The sequence below is a fragment of the Lagenorhynchus albirostris genome, chromosome 3 (assembly GCF_949774975.1).
Source record: "Lagenorhynchus albirostris chromosome 3, mLagAlb1.1, whole genome shotgun sequence".
NCBI lineage: Eukaryota > Metazoa > Chordata > Mammalia > Artiodactyla > Delphinidae > Lagenorhynchus > Lagenorhynchus albirostris.
Window position 1 is genome coordinate 100,593,633 of NC_083097.1, and position 22,581 is coordinate 100,616,213.

Sequence of the window (22,581 nt, forward strand, 5' to 3'; positions counted from 1 at the left end):
CCCTGCACACCCCCGACCCTTGACAAAAAAAGTACATTCAGGGTTGTTTTTCCCTCTGTAAATCAAATCAAGCCTCTCTGCTTTTCTCTCTGTGATGGGCAAAAATGAAAATAAAAAAGGATATTGATGGGAATGATACCATAGCATTAAACTGTGAAATGATGTTTATTATTTTTCCAAGTAATTACTCTAAGGCATCACCATTAACCTTGCCAAAGCTGGACCTCTGATAGTAACTAGAATCCTGAGAACCACGGATGATGGAAGACTTAAGATAACCCTAGAATTATGTGTATTGTGTTTGAAAATAAATAGATCGTCCTTACCTATGCAGCTGCTAGAACTCTAGGCCTTTCGAACTGAAAGGACTGTGCAAAGCTAATTTACTTTTCTCTTGGGACGTTTGTTTTCTTTCAACATTTTGTTTAGATGAGATGGGGAAAATAATTAGTCTATCTAGGTTTGTTTATCTCTGTTTTTTTGGTTTTTTTTTTTTGTATGAGTGAAAGTAATGCTTCAATGTTTGGGTCAGAAACATCACAGAAGATAGTTTGAAGTTCAAATAAAAGTTTTCATTTACCTCCATTTAAACAGAATTTTTCTTATTTCAAATGCACTCAAGTATCTATGGGGTTAACAGAGGCTTTGGCCATAAGGCTTATCAGGATGTGCCTCCTTAAAAGGCATCACCAGGTTCAAAGTTAAACCTCTGTGATCAGTGACAAGGGCAGCAGACGCAGTGGACGGGCCCCCGGCCTCAGAGTCGGAAGACCTCCGTCTGAGTCAGCATTCAGACATCTATCGGTTATACGACCCTGAGCCTGTGACTCATTATCTATAAAATAAAAAAGAAACTTGTTCTGCCAATGTTGCCAGGCTACTGTTAGGATCAAAATTAGGTGATGTATCCGAAGGTACTTTGTAGATACAAGATTTTCTTTCTTCTTTTTTTTTTTTTTTTTAATTGGAGATGGGGCAAGAGAGAAGACATAATAGCAAACACTTCAGTAGTGCTTAACGTGCTAGGTATTGCTGTAAGCCCTTTACTCGTATTAACTCAATTAATCCTAAAATCCTTGTGAGCTAAGTATTGTACTCTTAAGATGTTTATATTATATAGATGGGCAAACTGAGGCACAGAGCAGAGAGGTAAATTATCTCGCCCAGTGTCACACAGCAGTTACATTACAGAGCTGGGATCCAAACCCCAGGAAGTTTGCCTCTAGAGTCTGTTGTCTTATCCATTACATATACTGTCATATAGCTAGACTTAGGGATAGTAATTTAATTTTAAGATATTTTCCTTTTAAAACTTTAAAAGCTAGCATTTTCCCTCACCGATGAAGTGGAACATTTCTTTTCTCTGTTAAATAGCTTCTCTTGCTTACCAAGTTAAGTGAATTAACCGAAGCTTTTAAAAAGAATTTTCCTGGGGCTGGTTTATTCCATTTTCTCCAGGTCTTATGACTTGTAGTCAATTCCACAGTAGGTGATGTTAGACATTTCTTCTGTGGTTGAGAAGGAGGCCAATTTCAAGTTCAGAAGCCTTTAAACTCACCCAGAGCAAATATCCAGTGCTCAAGGTAATCACCAATAATTAGACCTGACAGGAAATGGATATATGAGGGAAAGACTCAGCCCTCTTTAATGGAATCACATGTACACCTCCAATTTGATGGACCATTTGGAGGTTGGTAAACCACTTTCTAATAGAGCAAGAGGGATCCTAGAAAAAGGAACACATGAAAAATCAATCTCTCCAAAGCACTGCTGTAGAATTATCTGTGAGCCGCTTTGAAAGAAATCTCAACATAGTAAAGTTTTCACCCTCCATTTCTGAAAGAATTGAGGCAATCTCAGTTAGTTTCATGGGCATGCAGATGTGGAAATAACCCTCCACCCCCAACGCATCCCCTTAGTCTTTCCTGTTTCAACAACCTACGAGGAGTTTGCTCCAGGATCACTTGCACAGTTTCCATCTTTATGGTAGTCTTTTCGAACAGGTGGTGGCACAAGACACATTGGCTTCTGAGAAGGGTCCACATCTTCTTCTGGATGGGGCACCCTCTGGGGGAACTTTTCCCTAAACCTCCTGTGACTTAGAACATACTCCACCGGGTAAAGATGTGTCTCTTGACCTTTCTAAAGTTTGTTAGGCACTTTCTGTCTTGTGTAGATTGTCAAATGTTAACACCCATCCTGTACTAACATGTCTTTGACTAGATAGATGTTCTTGGACCCAGTTGTTCTTTTATTTATTCATTCCTCAAATAACTTTTGTGTTTTCTGTCCTATGCACGCACTGAAGACAGGGTAACAAGCAAGGTGTAGACAAGGCCCTGTTCTCAACAGCACTTACATTCTGTGGGGTGACAGACAAAAGGCAGGCAAATGAAGATGTAAACCAGGTTTTTCCAGGTAGTGATAAGAGGTGACATGAGGTATGTGATAGAGTAACTTACAGTGGATGGGGAGGGAGGGGGGTTTGGGTATCAGGGAGCATTCTTAGGGCACAGCCATGGGAAAGCCAGTGAGGAACAGTGAAGGCAAGCGCAGCGCCCCTGAGTCAGAAATGAGCTTAGCATGGATGAGGAAGAAAAGGAAAAACAATGTGGCTGCATGGGGCAATCAAAATGAGGATGTGGCCAGGGGGCCGGTCAGGGTCGGACGCTACAGGGCCCTGAGGGTCACGGTACGCAGAGTTCAGATTTTACTCTAAGTTCTGTGAAGAGCGCTGACGGCAGGATCCCAATTTTTCTAACATCCCATTACCTGGAAAGAAGCCGAAAATCATAACTCTCAGTAGAAGAAGGGACCCTAAAAGCCATCTAGTTTAAGAGGGAGAGAAGGTGAGAAAGTGCAAATAATAAAAGCAGAAGGGTACGGTGTTGACGGGATGAATGTGGGTAAAGGGTATACAGGTGTTCTTTGTACTGTTTTCATTCTTTCAACTATTCTATACATTTAAATGAAAATGTTTTAATTATAAGTGAATTTTTAAAGGCCAATAATAATAATAATAATGTAGTCCAAAGTCCATCAGATCTTGGAGTGACTCTTATTATCCTGATGGGGTCATCAGCCTATACTTTGTCACGTGAGTGACAGGGAGCTCACAGTCTCACAAAGCTGCCTATTCATAAAGGTTCATTTTTGTTCAGCCAAAATCAGTGTCCCTCAAATGTCCATCCCTTACACCTGGCTTTTTCCTAGGGAACCTTAGAGAAGGACAGTTCCTCCTGGGCGAGGGTGCCACTGAGTGTTTGGAGGTGGCAGTCACCCTTGGTTTTGTCTTCTCCAAACTAAAATTTCCCTCCACAGTTTTGAGTGTATCCGGCTCATGCTTCTTGCTTTCTTGCGGCTGTCGCATTTACCAGCATCCCTCTTAAAAGTGGCACACCCAGAACTCCACCCGAGGTTGCTCCCCGTATGGTCTGATCAGAACCTGTCAACCACACAGATCCACCTCAGGACTTAGCACACACACCTTTCCTGCCTTCGCTCTTGGGCTACAAAGACAAGACTGGTGCCTCCCCTTCCTGCCTGTTATTTTTAAAGTGTTCTGAGAGGAACAGGAGTGCAAATGAGCCCAGTTGTTGGCCCTTGGGAGCCTCTCTATGAGACGTAGAGCCTAGGGCTCACCCACTTCATCCCTGGGCCCTGGGTCAGCTCCACAGTGGGCTCTGAGAAAGGCAGATGACAGCAGGGTGTTTTGTCAGAGGCCTGGGGCAGCATTCCTGCACCTTCCACTCGCTCACTGACGCCCACGAGTCTGCCCTGGGAGTGCCCTTCCTTTAGCCAAAAGCACGGATTCCTATTAAAATCTGTATTTCCCCTGACAAGGATAATATTTTAAACTCTTTGCCATCAATTACACTACACTATGCCTAAACTGAATTTTTGTGAGAAAAAGAAGTTTTGAAAACAAGTGTGAAGGACTTGCAGATACCATAGGAAGGCAGGAGAGAGGGGAAGAACTAGGAATTAGAAGCTTGAGAACAAACTTTGCTTGTGCTTAGAGCTGCACAGGTGCTACTGAGATCTCCCAGTTACTTCTTACGTGCTCAGCATACCAGGCATTAGGCCAGGTCTTCTGTGCACAGCTTATTTGTCCTCAAAATAATTCTCTGAGGGAGGACCATTATTATACCCATTTTATGGATGAGGAAACTGAGGCCCACAGAAGGCAAATAATTTGTCCAGAGTTCTGCATTTGAAACCAGTTCTGCTGACCACAGAGTCCCTATGAAGTTGAGCAACTGAAGTGCAGTTGTAGTCCGAGGAACCACACATGGCTAGTGGAGTGGGGCAAGGATTAGCATTAGGGAAGTTACAGGTGAAAAATTTGCACCTCTAAAAGGGTGTTATTTATGAAATGTTGGCATGTTTTCTCTGCTTAATCCCTGCTCCTCATGTAGGAAAGGAGGACAGCATGAGGCAGGGCGTGTTAACTCTGCTCTATATTTTCTCCGTATGAGGACTAAATACGTATGAGGACTAATACTAAATCGACATATGGTATTCAAATCAAACATATTCAATTTCATTGACTTCGAGCTTCTTTTAATTAATTGGACATTCAGATACACATTTGTTTCAATTCATGGTGCTTTAAATGTCTTGATTCTTTCAGAATATGTATCTGCTCAGCTCATTGTATAATTTTCTTATGAAAGAAAGCATATAAATATTAATGCAGCTTTGCATCTAAGAACTTAGATGCGTTGAGGTTGGGAAACTCGGTTATGTAACAGTTATAAATGGCCCTGGAGTGTGTTTGAGAAGAGATCCTGAAGGGTTTTCAGTACCTAAATAGTAGAGAAGATCACTTGTCTGACAGTGAGTAAAGGAAAATCATACTTTTTTTTCTGAAAATCATACTTTTTAAACTCAGTATCTGGTAAAAGCTGTTTTGGATGTATATTTAGAAACATTGCAGATTTGCTATACTTTTAGCCCTGTGCCTGCAAATTTTGTGATAAACTCTGAAAATGTATGGTTTTCTAAGATTTTCAAGGATTTTGGCCAACACCGAAAATAATACATTGACATGAAGTTTATCCTATTGACGCTGCTGTGACATAGCTGATGATGCTAAATATACAAACCTCCTGTTTCCAATTTTATTAAGGTTTCATGCTAAAAGCATGGAAGTTGGTATAGCAGTTTAAATTGAAAAGCCTGCTGATTAATCCATTTCACATGATCTAATATAAAATGGACTCAAAGATTCAGGAAACACATTTGCTAAGATCTCAATCAAGAAAATGAACACTTCACCCTGATGCAGCAAAGAATCTAACATTTATGACAAAAATCTATTTAACTGAAGTAAAAATTTACATACAGTAAAGCATGTAGATGAGAATGTTAGTCAAATAAGTATTTTTGCTTTTTCTTTAACAAAATTATAATTATAAAGGTGACATAATTCATTTTTTTAAAATAGTAAAAACTACAATTAACCATGCTACCAAAACAAAATTGCTGTATTTCTTTCTAGTATTTTTTTCATGAGGCATATTTTTTGTACGGTTGTCATCATAACATAAGGGCAAATTTTTTTTAATTTATTTTTTTAACATCTTTATTGGGGTATAATTGCTTTACAATGGTGTGTTAGTTTCTGCTTTATAACAAAGTGAATCAGTTATACATATACATATGTTCCCATATCTCTTCCCTCTTGCATCTCCCTCCCTCCCACTTCCCTATCCCATCCCTCCAGGTGGTCACAAAGCACTGGGCTGATATCCCTGTGCTATGCGGTTGCTTCCCACTAGCTAGCTATTTTACATTTGGTAGTGTATATATGTCCATGCCACTCTCTCACTTCGTCTGCTTACCCTTCCCCCTCCCCATGTCCTCAAGTCCATTCTCTATATCTGCGTCTTTATTCCTATCCTGCCACTAGGTTCTTCATAACCACTTTTTTTTTCTTCTTCTTAGATTCCATATACATGTGTTAGCATACGGTATTTGTTTTTCTCTTTCTGACTTACTTCACTCCGTATGACAGACTCTAGGTCCAGCCGCCTCACTACAAATAACTCAATTTCATTTCTTCTTATGGCTGAGTAATATTCCATTGTATATATGTGCCACATCTTCTTTATCCATTCATCTGTCGATGGACACTTAGGTTGCTTCCGTGTCCTGGCTATTGTAAATAGAGCTTCAATGAACATTGTGGTACATGACTCTTTTTGAATTATGGTTTTCTCAGGGTGTATGCCCAGTAGTGGGATTGCAGGGTCATAGGGTAGTTCTATTTTTCGTTTTCATAAGGGCAGTTTTATCCACTGCTTTTTTCTGCCGTTGCAGAATGTGTATGGCCAACGCTTTGAATGAACCACAGAACTTAGGAAAGCGGATCTGCCCCCTCTGTCTGCTTTTAATCCATTAACATTTTGCTTATGTCTCTGAAAGAAAGGATATGAAGTCAATGCGGGGAAAGATAGGAACAGGGGGTGATAGAAAAATTAAAAATAAAACTCTAGTAGTGTCAAAAATAATGTAAAGGGCTGGCAGTGGCAGAGCTTAAATACAGTGCATCTTTGTCCCCTCTTCTCTCCTTGAACATTTCTTCTTTTCTTTTTTTAACATCTTTATTGGAGTATAATTGCTTTACAATGGTGTGTTAGTTTCTGCTTTATAACAAAGTGAATCAGTTATAAATATACACATGTCCCCATACTTCTTCCCTCTTGCATCTCCCTCCCTCCTACCCTCCCTTATCCCACCCCTCTAGGTGGTCACAAAGCACTGAGCTGATCTAAGTCCCCTAGCTCCCTGACTTTCTGGAAGTTTGTAGAGTTAACAAAGTCAGGAATGAGGCAGTACTAGAGGGAGAGAAAACTCTGGGGAAGAGACCCAGTCTCCTTTCCCATGTTTTGGTTTTATTGGACTCTAAGAAACATACCTCCCCCCTCAAAACTGGTGGGGAAATCTCTTGGTAGAAATGAGTTCAAGGGAATCGGCAGTAAGGAAGGATGGGAACTCAGAAGTAGAGAGAAAAGCATCATGGAGGCAGGAAGGGGAAGAAATGAAACACAGGGACAAGGAAAAACCGGTACGGAAGCAAAGTGCCTTTCACCTTGTGCAGCCCCGCAGTGACTTCCTTCTCAGAAGTCAATCCTGTCATTAGGGAGAAGTGGTTTTCCCTGCCCCATGTTCCCAATCAAGGCAACAGTAGGATTGGAGAGAGGGAGGGTTGTTACTGGTTTTGGATCTTCATAGAGTCTCTGAGAGCACCCCACTTCCTGCTGAAAGTGTATCCTTTTTCTTTTGTCTCCCAGTGGGCAGTTTCTTCCCATTTAAAATGAGCACACTTTGTCCACATACCTTCTTTGCCCTGACTCTTCCCCTAAAAAAAAATCACTAAAAAACTCAAGTAATAGAAACAGAATCCTAGAATCTCATAGTTGAAGGATCCTCGGAGAGAGTGAAGAATCATCTCCAAAAGTCCAGGCCCTTCTGTGGCATCGATTGCTCAGGCCCTTGCATTTCACAGTGCACTCCGAGACCGCAACCAGCACCACCAGCATCACTGGGAAGCCTGTTAGAAATGCAGACCCTGAGGCCTTACTCCAGACTCCAGAATCAGAATCTGTATCTTGACAAGCTCTCCAGGTGACTCATTTGTGTATATTCGAGTTTGAGAAGTGCTGACTTAGGCCACCTTTGGTGCTAATCCGTCGTCCCTGATGAGGTATCATGTCACTCTGTGCTCAGAATCAACCAATAGTTCCCCGAGATGGTTCTCAAGATACACAGTGGGAAACTCTCTTAGTGGGAAACTCTTACGTGGTCTTCAAGCACTCTTCTCCTGGGTCAGCAAGCTTCCTCGCATGTCACTCTCCTCCTGCTTTCTGCCTGCCAGTCTCATCAAGGGACCTCCTTAGGTTCCTCAGATGTGCCGTGTTCTCTCACGTGACACGTCCTTCTCTCCTTTTGCCTCCAAGGTCATCTCCTCACAGCCCTTCACCCTACTCCCGCTGTTCAGTAGAAATGTAGTGTAGGCCGTTTCCGTAATTTAAACTTCTTCTAGTAGTCATATGAAAAAATATAAGTAGATGAGATTAATTTAATAATACCTTATATTTATCCCAATAAATCAAAACTATTTGCACTTTGATATGTACCACCAGCCACATTTTAAGTGCCTAATAGCCACAGGTGTCTAGTGGTTCCTATTTGGACAGTGCAAGCCTAGATTATATTAGAACCCCTCTCCCAACTTACTATATTATCTCCCAGCTCCCTGTACTTTTCCACCTCTTTAAATATCTGTGTTTTAAAAATTATTGGTAATGTAGTTTAATATCAGTTTTCTCTAGTAGACTAAATAAAATCTCTTTTGGGTAATTTGGTTCATTATGGTATCTCCAGTGCCTACTGCTGGTGCTACATACACATCTGAGGTAGGATGGATGATTGAGTGTGTAAAGAGGTGAAAAGGAAGCCGACTTCTTTGGGTTTTGTATCATAATTGAGCTTTGGGACAGCTGCTTTGCTTCTCTTCATTTGGTTTGACACTTTGATATTCTCTGAATATTTGATTCCTCTTTTATCTGCACCATACAAACACTCTCTAATTATTTCCTGTCTTAAAAAATGAGCAAACAATACTGCTCTGGTGGCTCCACCCTAATTCTCTGCTCCTTTTTCTTCCCACCCCAGGCCCCACTTATAGCCAACATGCTTTAGAGAGTTAACGGAACCTCGATCTGTAGTCCTCCACCCCCTGTTCACCTTAAGTATCTCCAGTGTGGCTTCCACCTCTTTTGGGAAGGTCAGAACTTCCAGTTGGTCAAATCCGTTGACACTGATGTTCTCATCTTGCTTGGCATTGCTGTGTTATTTGAGGCTATGGGCCGTGCCTTTCTGGAAACGTTCTCCTCCCATGGCTTTGTGATACCACCTCACTCCTTGTTTTTCTTCTAACACTCTGACATCTCCTTAGTCTCTTTTGCAACTCCTCTCCTTTCTCTACTTGACCTTTACGTATCCAAGTGGTATGGAAGTATTCAGTAGGATCCTTCCTCCTCTCAATCTCTAAGACTCTCTGGGTTGATAGCTCATTCGTTCTCACGGCTTCAGATGCCCCCTACTTGCTGCTGCTACTCACCTCATCACTCTAGCCTCCTAATTAATGACCCACTCGATATCTCCATTGGATGCCTTGTGGAATTATGAAGAGGAATTCTTGAATCCCCATCCCCAACCTGTTCCTCCTCAGACCCCCCTCAGCTATCAGCACTCAGTTTACTGAAACATCCACTCTGTGGCCGAAGCCAGGATTCTGCCTTTCCCTCATTTCCACCTCCATCTATCAGCAGGTCCTGAGTCGTCTGTGCTCAAAGCCTATCCCCATCTGTCCACTTATCTCCATCTCAACAGCCCCCAGCCAGGTCGGGCCACCTTTATGTTTCATTGGGTTAACAACCATGAACTAATACTTTGACTTCTTTCTTCACCATCAATCCTTGCCACCCCGTATTTCCCCCAGAGGAGGCACAAAGATATATTTTTAAATGTAAAGCAGAGCATTTCATTCTCTGTGAAGCCCCCCTAAGAATACCCCATTTCACTTAAAATATAACCCAAACTCCTTTCTGTGGTCCATAAAACCCTCAAGTGAGTTGGCCCCTGACAGCCTCCCCCAACTTCATCTTTGATCTCCCTCACCCTAGCTCACTCTGCTCTAGATAGAAGAACTATGGAACCTGCCAGATTCTCTCCTGCGTTAGGCATTTGAGAATGGGCTTCCTTCTACCCATATCCTCACAGAATCGTCTTTTCTCTTGTATTTTCCCCCGGATCCTCATAACTGTCTTCTTCTCATCCTCAGGTCTTGGCTTACATGTCATCTCCATGGTAAGGCTTCTCAGCTGTTCTCTATTCCAGGACCCTACTTGTTTCCATCAAAGCACTCTGCATTTTATAATTTCTCATTCATCTGTATACTTGCTTGACTATCTGCTTGCCCCATAAGGACGGTGATTATGTCTATTTCATTCCTCTCTGTACCCCTACAGCCATGTGCACAGAGAACATTCAGCAGATGTTTGTGGAATGAGTGGACCCTGTAAGAGTCTTTTAGCATTCTGCCAATTACTTTAACACTTCTGAACAAGCTCTGTTGTATTCCTATATGTCTTGCTTATATTGGAAAGGAATTGCCACCTTTAACCAGTTGAAAGAATTGACACCTGAAATCAGAACAAATTTTCTGTGATAAGATGACTCTAAATTTAGGCTGATGCCGCTAAAGATAAACAAAGTAGGGAAATTCTTCCACTCAACTGTTTCTAAGAAAAGTTGTTATTAAAAACCATTTTCCTAATGTTACTTCATAGTCAGTGGTTACCAAAATCTCGGCAGAGAGTACAGTTTGGGATTTAGCTGAAAATGAATCTGAAATGAGTATAACCAGGTTTTACTACTGGTTTCTGGAATTCCATTGCCTACATGTGACCCAAATAGAGAAAATGTGAATTGCATGTTTAGGGAATAATTTTAATTTTGATAAGGCAGTTCTGCGGTGTTATGGAGAGAAAGTTGGAGTCAGGGAACTCAATCCTGGTTGAGCAGTCAGCATAGTATGTAATTTTCCACATAACACTTGAAACTCCCTCAGTTCGCATTTATTTTCAAGTGAGAATACGGAAGCACTGCTCATCCATCCTCCGGAGTTGTTGTAAAAACGTCTAGTGACATCATACACTTGACTTGTGGTCAGAAACATAGGAAGTTTTATGCACATATATTGTATTCATAATTTTAATGATGGAGGACATTTTAGGAAAATTCTAATTAATAAATAGCATTTGGAGGAACTTTTAAAACACACATAAGTGTTTTGGTCTTTTTCATTGTTTGTAACAGTGCCTGAGAAGCGTGTACCGAACGGCAGTAGGAAAGGAGGCAGCGCGGCTCTGCCAGGCTCTGTCCTGCAGGGGCCTCTATCTGCACTTTGCTACGTCCCTGCACCTGCCCTGTCCTCTCTGCAGCCTGTAACGGAGAACTCCACCCGGCCACCAGCTTGCTTGGGTGGACCCCACAGGGCTGCCCAGAGGAAGAGGAGGCTGCAGGCTGGGCTAGTTCTTCCTCCCATTTCTCCTCCCCTCCAGACCTTAAGGCGCGTCCCTCTCAAAGTGGGACTAGGTCTCATACACTTACCACTTTGTTTCTGGAAAATAGAATTCATTTAATGTTTCGTAAAAAAAAAAAAAAAAACACTCATGTACCCTAAAGATATATACCCCCTGTACTCTTCTTGTGTCTAAAGTTGTATTCCTAATGTGGATACCTGACTTCACATCGAGGAGGAAAAGAAACATTTTACTGACGGCATTCTGGGAGCCATCTGTTGGAGCTGGCTAGTAGAGGGTAGAGGATAGGGATTTTTCAAACCTCCCCCATCTGCCTCTTGTTCCCTTAGCAAGGAGCAGTGTCTTGGTGTTTCCTGCCCTTGACAGATCAGCGCTGTAGAACATTGCCACCTTCAGTTAAAACTGGTAAGCGTGATTCTGCACTTTCCAGAAACCACACTGAGCAAGTTCTCCCCTGGTTCCACACTTCTCTGCTTGATGAGCCTCTGCACCATCCTTGGATGCGTATCTCTCTCTATAATTCAGCACTGAGAGAGGAAAAAACAGAAAGGAAATCTGGTAATGGGCCTGGAGTGGATGTGAGACTTAATCCACTCAAGAGGTTTTGCTGATGTCAGAGTAAAGGTCAGCATGCTTTTTAGGTGACAGAATAACTCTGAAACCATGTGCTTTCTTCAGAATCACTCATTTGTCTTCTATGGGAACCATACTTTCAAGGCCCAAAGGTTTAAAATTGTCAAAATACTGAGTCTGATTTCATGATAGAACATGCGTCTTTGGTGAAGAAGTATCTTTTCTACCCAAGGTAGTAAGGGCTTTTGAGTATTTCTGTGAGTTTTTACACAATAAAGAAATGGGTGCAGATGGGGTACAAAGTGATGAGAGCAGGTCTTAACAGTTCTGGGTTGGGCTGGGAATTAGGAAACTTGGGAAATTAGGAAATTGGGAAACTGGGAAATCTGACTTTCTACCGCTGCTTTATATCAGTAGCCACTTAGGAAGTTTAGAACCACATCAATGAATCTTTTCCAGTAATATTTTAACATCTCAATGTGAATAAATCATTGGTTGATATTTTTATAAGAAAGTCCTCTGTACTTGCCCTTCAGCCTCATAACACCGTCAATAAAGGGTCTGTGACACCAATGAAAGGGATGAGCAAACAACTCCATGGGAACATTTCTCACACCCACTGGCTCTTCCCAACATCATGGCCTGACACAGTACCCCAGATTCAGAGTTAGCCCAACCCTTTCTTGGATCAGGTTCCAATCTAGTCTCCAAGGGTGGTACAGAAGAGCACCCAGCAAGTAGTCTTCACTCAGGCTCCATACCCGTCTTCTTGTTGTCATGAGATAAGTATACCTGTCACCACGCCTTAGAACCTGAAGTGTTTGTGATGAGTAAGCCCACGATGGATTTCATTTACATCGGATTAAGGAAACTCTTGACTCTAGCATTGACCCTCCTAATCTTTCACAACGTCCCTCTCTTAGGTATAAAAATGGAAGGAAATGGAATCCTGGAGAACTTAGAAGTCATGTCCTTGAAGGTGCCTGGGTTTCCAGCAGCTGTAGATGTGAAGTTCATTGTTGTGTACATTTTAAGGCAATTACAGCTAAAGCTGACCATTTTGTTTCTCAAGGAAAATAGTATTCCTTTCACTTCTAACAATAAATAGTAGGAAAACAGTATTTTATCCTAAAGACACATCCTTTTCTTCCTCTTCTTGATGTCTAAAGCTAATTTTCTAATATGGACACAAAACTCCATATTTAGAAGTAAAATAGGCATTTTGGGAGCCAGCACTGACGTTCAGTCTTGAAAATTGGATCCACCGTTGCAATAGCAAACTGTACATTATCTTCCTAAGAAAATACTAATGTATCAGTCCCAAGAGCCAAAGAGTTGTTCTGTGTCAGCAATCAGCTTAGCCTCATAATTATAAATTTGTGAGGATCTGTTGAAATACATGGATCCAGAAGAATTATAGTGTTTCATAGTGAGTCATTCAGAATAAAGAGCCCTGTTATTTGTAGACATTCCATACAGTCATAGAAATTAGAGGTGGGTCAGGTCTTAGCAATCATGTGTCTAACCCCTTTATTTTACAGATGAAGACGTTTTGGCTTAGAACTTAGGAAATACATGAAAATACTTTAATATGCAGCACATCTTCAATAGCTTTACCAAGACTGTCTTTGAAATATTCAACACACTCAGTGTGTCCAAAATGTGGCGAGAGTGACTCATTGTGACAAGACTCATATGTATTTAGTATACATTGCATCTTTGGTCTAGCATATTCCTTTGTTCCTTCTTCCCCCCTCTTGCTCCCTCCCTCCCCCTTCATTCATTTATTCTTTAAAAGGTTTAGCCCTTGAGCCCCAATATCTGTGAGATGCTGTGCTAGACAGAGGGCTGGTTATAAACACAAGGAGGTTCACGAGCCATCTTTGCTCTTGAGGGACTCTCGAGAGAAGGTGAGACAGATGCATGAGTGAATTGTTGAAACAGAGCTTTATAAATGCGTGACTCTAGGTATGGGCAGATGTATCTCAGGACACTGAGAAGCAAAGGACAACGATTCCCTGGGAAAGTCAGAGGATATGCACCAAGGAGGAACACCTGAGGGGAATCCTGGCAGATGAGCTTCCATCTCAGGCAGAGAAGGCAGCAAAGGTGTCGTAGGAGAGGGCGAACTGCCCAAAGGCAGGAGAAGAGAAGGAAGGACCTGGGGTATCCAGAAGCGGGTGAGTTTAGTGATGGAAATGTAGTGACGTGGGAATGGTGGTGCTGAGATGAGAAGATAAATTAGAAAATAAATAAAAGAGCTGATAGCTACCATGATAAAGAGTTTAGCTACTATCCCGAAAGTCAGGGTTTCCCAAAGCTTAGTTGTTTAAGTATTATTTCCACAACCTCTCTTATTTTTGTTTGACCTGTAAACCACTTGTACTATTATTTTTAACTTATTTTTCTAAAACCATTTACTTTTAAGCATATTTGTTTTTGGAAGAAACTTTATGTCCGTGTTGTAAGTAAAAAATCAATGTCACTTGCAGTAAATTGAAGGACATCATTAAAATGAATGTGATGAAAATAAAGCATTTCTGCTAACTCTTTGCTTATGAAAGTCTCTGAGCTAAAGGCCCACAGTTTCATTATTCTGAAGGGAGTTTGTAAGTTTGGAGAGTAGTTAAAGTCACTGTAGCACCAAACTGAGAGTCCTTAAATTAATTAAGAGGAAGAAAGAGTTGAAAGGTATATAGCTTGCTTACTCTCTGAGTCAGGGGGATTTATGGTTCCTGTGCACCACCTTAGATACTGCAGGGGTATGTGTCCCACATAGGGGGAAATATTGTTTTAGGCAGTACAAGGCCTCTTCAAGGTTTTTGAACTAAGAAATGACAAAATCAGACTTATCTGAAGAGGGGATGACTCAGGATCAAAAGGGAAACCAAAGAAGAAAAGAAACCCTGCAGGGGCTGTGGAAGGGTCTAGTCAGTATAATAAGATGAATAGAGGGACCAGATTAAAGAAGGATTTAGGATCAGGCTACACAGGAGTTGGTACCTAAGGGATGAGGGGCAGGGATGCCTTGGAGATGGATTGCTTGGGAGGCTGCATACACGGTCATGTGATTCAGGCCAGGTATATGAGGAATACATTTAAGGAAGACAGAGTAGAGTGTGTGTGCGCATATGCGTGTGTGTGTGTGTGTGCGCATATGTGTGTGTGTGTGTGTTTTGGATGAGGAGGGGGAAGGCAAGAAGCAGGTGAGGGTAGGGGTGATAAGACCCCTGGATCAGAACATGCTACCTGTTACACATAACATGCACATCCCAGGCTCACATTAAATGCTTGTTGAATAAATGGTGACCTGTGGATGGTCAGCAGGCAACTGGAAATACCCTGCTGGAGATCAGAGACATTCCAAATGCCAGTTAGATTGGAAGAGGGAACTGTGGTCTACAAATCAGCCTCGAATGCATTACCATTTACCTACTGACCATTTTAGAAACTTTGTGCCATAATCAGGTAGACAGGTTTCAGGTATGTTGGGCATGTTTATGTTCATAAGATGTTAAAAATGAATCCACTCACCCAAAAAAGTCACTGAGAACCTACTCATGTAAAGCAATTTGCTGGGTGCTTTGAGGGATAGAGAGGTAAATTAGACACAGACTCTTCTCACAGAGCTTGTCAAGATCTCATAAAATAATCGATAAAATTTTCTGGGATTTAAAGTTTAACATGTGAAGTATTTATTCATGATTTCCAGGAAACAACTTGAGCCTCAAAATCTTCCTATAAGCCCTAGTTAGTCTGATCTTTGTTTCCATGCATTATAAGAAGTGTTTCATGGGGTCGGGGTAGAACAACAGTATAAGTGGAATTTTTGGTAGACTTACAGAATCGGAAGTGAAAATCTTGCCTGTCATTAAGGACCCTTTTACTTGTGTTGTACTTAAAATACCCATTTTCCCAGCTTAGGAGAAATAAACTAATTGCGTTTTATCATATATATATATATATATAAATATAATTGTCCTTCTCCTCAGACAGGTATATGATATAGTAATAAATTAGAGCATTCTCACAAAAAACTGTTATCTAATCCACTTTTCATAACTGGGATTTTTTTCCAGGTAGTCAAGACACAGACTGGAAAGCACAGATTTCCCTCTCAGCCTAAAAAAGAGTGATAAGTTTGAATATGGAGGACAACCAGCCTAATGTTGATGCCCCTTCTTCAGTTTCTAGGCTCTTCTGTGGAAAGAAGTGTTTTCATAAGACTCAGACAGAATTCATTTCCATAGAGCATTCTTAATGGCTCCTGTCAGAACAAAACAGCTGGGAAACATATGGTATCCATTTCCCTGTATCACTTGGAAAAAAATTCACATGTAAATAAAGCCAACATAAAAGAGTAGCCCTTTGAACCCACGACCTTATACGATACATAAATATATTGATACAATGCTCTCGTTGTATTGGCCCACTAAGTTATGTGGCTTTAAAATTTTTTATTGCATTCTGAGATGCACATTATCAAGAAGTTTCCAAAAAATGAAGGTAATTGGAAAATACCAGCAAATACTATCCCTAATAATATATATGTATCTCAGAAATGTTAAGAAATATATATATTTTTTTCCTACTCTATTTTAAGGTTTTCAGAAAATTGATGGATAAAATTTAAGGCATATTTACATTTATAAACTCTGTGTCCACTATTTTTCTGTTGGTTTAAATAAGTAAGTAACCATATATTCTTGAAAGGAAGGGAGAAAGACTTGGCAGAAATTTCTGGCAGGCCTTAATGTTTTTTAGCTTTACATTTTGAGGGAGAAAGGGACATATAAAGGATAGAAAGACTTTTAAATTTATAATGGAACAACAGGAATTAGTCTTTGCCTTTGCCTATTTACATTTCATAAATAACTAGAAAATCTAGCTCTCATTGGTGATTACCACTCCTCTGAGTTTATTAACAGGACTTTTGTCCCCTGTGAAATTAAGCCGTAAATCCCTGAGAAGGATACTCTTTGGGCATTTAAAAAGAAATGTAATGCGTTGGACAAAGTGAGATTCAAATTCAAATACTAGCACTTGTTAATTGTCTGCTCTGTGCCAAGTACTGTATACAACTGAGAACCAGAGCCAGCAGAAGGCAAGAGAAGCAGCAGCTTAAGAGCATCTAGACACCTTCCTTCCCTTCTGGAACATTCTCTGTTAATACCTGTTTCTTACTGGACAGAATCCAGGCCTCCCTCCACAGCTCAGAGTATTCTCTTAGATTCCCAAAAGTCCTCAGAGAAGGACCGCTTCGTGCAGACCCTCTGAAACCACAAGCAAAATTGTGGGCCATTTGGAGTAAAGAACTCACCCACCAATAAATAGGTACATAGCATTTAGGCTTAGAACACTCACTCTCACCTCCTTATTTTGGTTCCAGAACTTATATGAATCCTTTTGGAACACATAGCAGTAGGATGAAGAATGACCAAGGGTCTAAATTTGGGGAACTTTTCATAATTTATATCCTGCTTTCACCCCAAGAATCAATGGTAGCCAGGGACTGTTGCAGAAGTTACAGACCTGAGTACACCCTCGTCTTAGCTCCTTTACTTTTTGGTTGTGCTCCATAGCAAAGAACAGACACAAACACATGCTTTGGGGTTAAATACTTCCCACCTGCTGTTGTTGCAGAAGAGGAGAGAGCGATGGGAGATGCCTAGTTAGAGGGCATGTCCTGAAACCTCACCCCTTTGATGGGGGATGGTGTAACCTCAGTGGGAAGGGAGTAGGAATCTGTAAACTGGTGGGCTGCAAGCTACCAAGAGTGCAGGGTCATCTTCGCAGTCAAGGGAGTGTCCCAGAGAGGAGGTGGTGTCATCGAGGCTGAGGGAGGAAGGGGCAGCCGGTCACATGAGGCCGCCGCACTGCAAGAGGAGGTGGTGCTTACCTTTCACCTCCCGTTACACTCCGTCTCAGCCAGGCACTCGGACGCAGACTATACAGTCTTCATCTAAACTTTGCAAGAAATGAGAAGAAAAACAAATAGTCTGCCTACTTCACCCTCCCTTTGCACCTTCCTTCTCCTCTTTCCAAATGACCAAGGGCAGCAGTGACTCTTAAAGAGCACGTTCCTGTGTGAAGCTGGTGCGTTATGTTGCTGTGTCATATGCCAGAAGGTACTGTCAAATGCCCGTGAGTGATGGTTGACTGGAATACTCAGCCTGTGGTGGGATGAACTCAACCATGGCTTATGTCCCATGGTCCAGTCAGTCCTGACCACTTCATTCCTTCCTGTTCTTTCCCTAATCCACCTAACAAATCACCTAGGGAATCACCCAATAGGTATGAGTTTAAGTTTGCCCAGTATTAAGCCATTCATCCCTTCTTTCTCTGAGACGTCGTCATAAGCTTTCAGAGTATACCCGTGCACGTGTGCACATATGCGCGTACATCCCTTCTCTCCCTGGATTAGTTTGGAAGTTCGTTTAACACAAAGGATCCTGTCCTCCAATTCTCTTTTTCAGGGTGATGGCAAGTATCAAAATACTATCAAGGAGGTGCCACCGCCCAGGGAATAAACCTGAGTGTCTGTCTGGGTTTGTTTTCTTTAGCTGTCTGCCTTCACTATTATTACTACTTAAATAATTTTGAGCCAATATGTCATAACTTTCTTTTATCACTGACTGCTTTTCAATGGTAAGTATGAACCGTTTGTTTTATGATATGCGTTCTCTCTTAATTCGTCCCCTTTGAGCTTCGTCCTTAATTTGTCCCGGGCTTCCTTTGAGCATTACTTGAGTGGACCATGTCTGCCTGCATGGCCACGCTATTTTCAGTGTTTCAGATAGTCCCCTATTTTAATTTATTTTAAAAGAGTTTTTAATGGTTCCCTCTTTTCATTTATCTTAAAACAGTTTCTAGCTCTAGCTGGAATTGCAGTGTCTCAACTCTTATCACAAACACACAGAAGCCCACGGGAATCGCCGATGTATATAGTAAGTTCCGCCCAGTGAAGCGAGTGTCCCCACTGAAACATCAGCCAGAGACTCTGGAGAACAATGAAAGTGATGACCAAAAGAACCAGAAGGCAGAGTACCAGAAAGGGGGTGATTCTGACCCAGGCCCCCAACCTGAGGAGCTCAGCCCCAGAGATGGAGAGAGCAGCCCTCCAAGTAAGAGCACGGAGCCCAGCCCCTTGCTGGGCGAACTGGAGCATTATGACCTCGACATGGATGAGATTCTGGATGTGCCTTACATTAAGTCCAGTCAACAGCTTGCCTCTTTTGCCAAGGTGACTTCAGAAAAAAGAATTTTGGGTTTATGCACAAGCATCAATGGCCTTTCTAGCAAAGCCTGTTCTACAGGAAATGCTGAGAACTCACTGTCCAACATGACACCATTTTGTGTTCTCTCTCCTGTGAAAAGCCCTCACTTGAGAAAAACATCCTCTGTCGTCCGTGACCAGCAGAAGCTCTCCACTGAAGAATCCGAGAGTTCTCCTCCTCTGGTTAAATGTGGCTCTGCATATGAGCCTGAAAACCAGAGTAAGGACTTCCCAAATAAGACCTTTAGTGAGCCTCATGGTCGGAAAGTTGACAAGGCCATGCCAGACTGCCAACTCAGGGCCTTCCATCTGCAGTCCTCAGCACCAGAGCCCAAACTAGAGGAGCAGGTCGGTGGCATGAACTGGACCAGCTCCCAAGGCCCAGAAGAAAGGAGTGAGTACCTGAAAAAAGTAAAAAGCATCCTGAACATCGTTAAAGAAGGGCAGATATCTCTCCTGGTAAGTATGGATTAATTCCGTATACATAATAACAAGCTAGAGACTCCAGTTTTATCAGCTCCATTCATTAGTTACAGAACGATGATGGTTTTGTTCTAAGTTTTGTTCAATCTCTACTTGTGGCTTTGGTTGGGAGCTGTGACTTTTGAGTTTTAAAATTATAAGTTAGGTGGTTAGCACAAGGAAAAAGAATTGGCTATAGAGGGGAGTGTTATTTCACTTGAACTTTGCCTGAATTCAACTGGAATAAGGACACAGAGTCTAAAACAAAAACAAAACGAAAAAAGCCCAGCACTTTCTTTAATATGAATCTTAATGTCTTTCTCTTTTGCTTTTCAAATGGTTCCCAATGCTCTCACTCAGTTATTTGTGGGGATGTCAGTTCCTTGCTGATGGGGGACCTGCCAGATACATGAACAGAGGGTCTTCTGTTTTATCCTGATCATTATTCAGAAGACTTGGACCAGGATGTTTGAAAGCATTTGCAGATAGAAACTTACCCTAGAGCTTGACTGCCCTCTGACCCACATGGAGTTTTTTTTAGTTCCAGGTCTGCATGTCTAGGGAGAATGAAGAAGCTTTTCCAAAGACTCTAGACACAGAGTTATATGATGTAAGAAAAGTCTGTTCTGCTTAGGCTCAGAGAAAACTAAACTGCAGTCACATTCCATCTGCCTACGTTGTTCTTTCCTGGCTTCCAGACTTGGATCAAACAGTAGTAAGCCTGAGCTGACACTGTGGTGTTAATTAAAGTCTCATTCAAGAAAATCATCACATCCTGGCAGTGTGATTCTACTTAGGGTAGAGCCGTGAGTAGATAAGTATAATGCGCTTGGTCTGTTATCACACATCTTAGTGTTATAATAGGATGATATGATTGAACAATTTTACAAAGTAAGGTAATATGTTTTGCATCTCCTGAAGATGTCTTTTCCACTTCTCCTGGCTCTTCCTCTCTATTTCTCCTTGGTTCATTCCTTTCTTTTGTCTTTCCCGTGTTTTCATGTTTCCCAAGTGATAAGACCTCTCCGTTTTACCCAGTCTTTATCAATGAGTTTATACTCAGGGGACTGAACTTCACTAGAGGTGAAGGAACCAAAGGCCAGGTAGCCTCCAGATGCCCCAGGAGTTTGTTTAGGGATGAAAGTGTCTAGAGGTACCCGTGGGAGCATTGTCTGCAGCACTCATCACGTAGCTTGCCGTCAAAGCCAGCTCTCCACAGTTCAAGGCAATGCAGATGGTTAAGACAGGTAGTTCATTCATTTAACGAACCTACAACAGGGAATAAAACACAGCCTGGCCCTCAGAACTTAGCAGGAGTAGAGGAGACAGACAGGGAAGCTGCCAGTTACCGTTCAGTGTCATCGCAGTTGTTAGAAAGCCAGCTTGGAACCGCTACAGACTTGCTGACTCCTGTCTGTCAGATGTCTCCCATGAAGATAAGTCACTTGAGCATTCATGTTCTAAAGTGCAGTATAACAAAAATGTCATTGAAAATCATTAGAATTAATCGCAAGGAGTTCTGACTTATTAGAGCCCCATGGCTGCCACCAGAGCTTCTGGAAGCTCATCTCTTCTTCCCAGTGCCCAGAGCAAGACCTCCATAGCATCTCCTTGTGATTTATTGACTTAAGTTTTCTCCTCTCACTCTGTGTCCAGCCACACCTAGCTGCCGACAATCTAGACAAAATTCATGATGAAAGCAGAAACAATCTCTTACACATTGCCGCAGCACAGGGACATGCAGAATGTCTGCAGCATCTCACGTCTTTGATGGGAGAAGATTGCCTCAACGAGCGAAATGTGGAGAAGTTGACTCCAGCGGGCCTGGCCATCAAGGTGACTGGTTGGGGGCCGGGCCCTCCACAGCTAAAAGTTGGGTTTCTGTCTTTGAAGATTCCTAGTAAGTTTCAGTGTTAGAATGGTGGGAGAGAAGAGTGATATACCAAGCAAACAGCAAATGAACCTATTGTACTTAAAAGGTTAATCATTTCAGTCACTAGCTGCTTTGAGATTTCGAGACTATATTCCAATTTAGGGTAAGCTTCAAATCAGCTAATAAAGAGAAAGGAAAATGATCTGTTGCCGTTCTGAGAATTTCTGTTATTCTTAACCACCCCTGGATCTGTGTGAGACTGTTTCATTTTTTCCTAATGTGAGTATAATGAGCAAGACAAATGAGGAAAAGGTGTATTATAAAGGATGCTAGCACTCAGACGTATTTCAGACAGTAAAGTGGACTTCTAATGGATTACATCTCAAGTTTAAACGTCTGCAGTATCAGGAGTTGTTTAGAATATCAGTGCCGAGTTTGCGTTTGGCTCTTGCAGAGTACAGTATGTTATCTGTCAAAAACTCCACAAATTAATACCGACTGGGATAGAGTTAAAACTAGAAACTGTGGTACAGGAAAACATGGTCTTTTATAGCACTGCAGCGAGTGCCTCTGTGAAATATAACACATCACTAGAAGGTTAACTATTAAACTAAAATTACTTTTAAGATCTTTGGTAAATAAATGTGGAATTCAGTCACATTTATTAATAAGCCAGAAGTGAAGTTTGGGGAAATATAATATATCTTGTGCTTCTGCATATGTACTTTACTTTACTTAATAGTTACGTCTTCTAAAAGCTGAATAGTCATAATTTTTATAAATGGAATTATACTGAAATTTACTAGGGGAACTTGCTAGTTAAAGAAGTCTGCTTGTGAATTCTCTGAAGAACGTGTTATATTTGAAAAACAAGCAGTTTCCTTCCCCAGTATACCTCTTATGCAAATCTGAATTTTTGTGTCTTCCATTTATTTATCATTCAGCAAAGATTAAAAAGTTGTTTTCTGTTTTATTTAATGTTACTCAGTGATTAGCTTTTTTGATCAAATAAGAAATCCATGACCCCAGCGAATATCATTTTCCTTTAGTTGTAAATGATGCTATGTCAGATTAAGAGGTGAACTGCAGGCAGCTATCAAGAAGAAAGAGAAATGAAATGTGAAGTCAAAGTCAAGCATGGTGGAGTTCAGCAATGTGTACGAGTCCACCAGGTACTGTGTTAAGCTGCTGGCAAAACAAATTTAAATGAGACATAGTCCCTTTTCTTAAGGAACTGATAGCCTGGTGGATAAGGCAGGTAAATTATCAATAATACAAGT

The 22,581-nt window shown here is 41.5% G+C and overlaps 1 protein-coding gene across 3 annotated transcripts in view; it reads left to right on the forward strand.

The window, feature by feature from the left end:
- Positions 1-22,581, forward strand: part of SNCAIP (synuclein alpha interacting protein) — a 147,776-nt gene that overhangs the window by 88,478 nt on the left and 36,717 nt on the right. For 2 of the 3 annotated variants that reach the window (XM_060146214.1, XM_060146212.1), the window contains exons 4-5: positions 18,557-19,425; positions 21,085-21,264. In XM_060146214.1, the coding sequence (XP_060002197.1) occupies positions 18,557-19,425; positions 21,085-21,264 (1,049 nt within the window). The remainder of the gene's footprint in view (positions 1-18,556; positions 19,426-21,084; positions 21,265-22,581) is intronic. The other variant, XM_060146213.1, reaches the window with a different exon arrangement.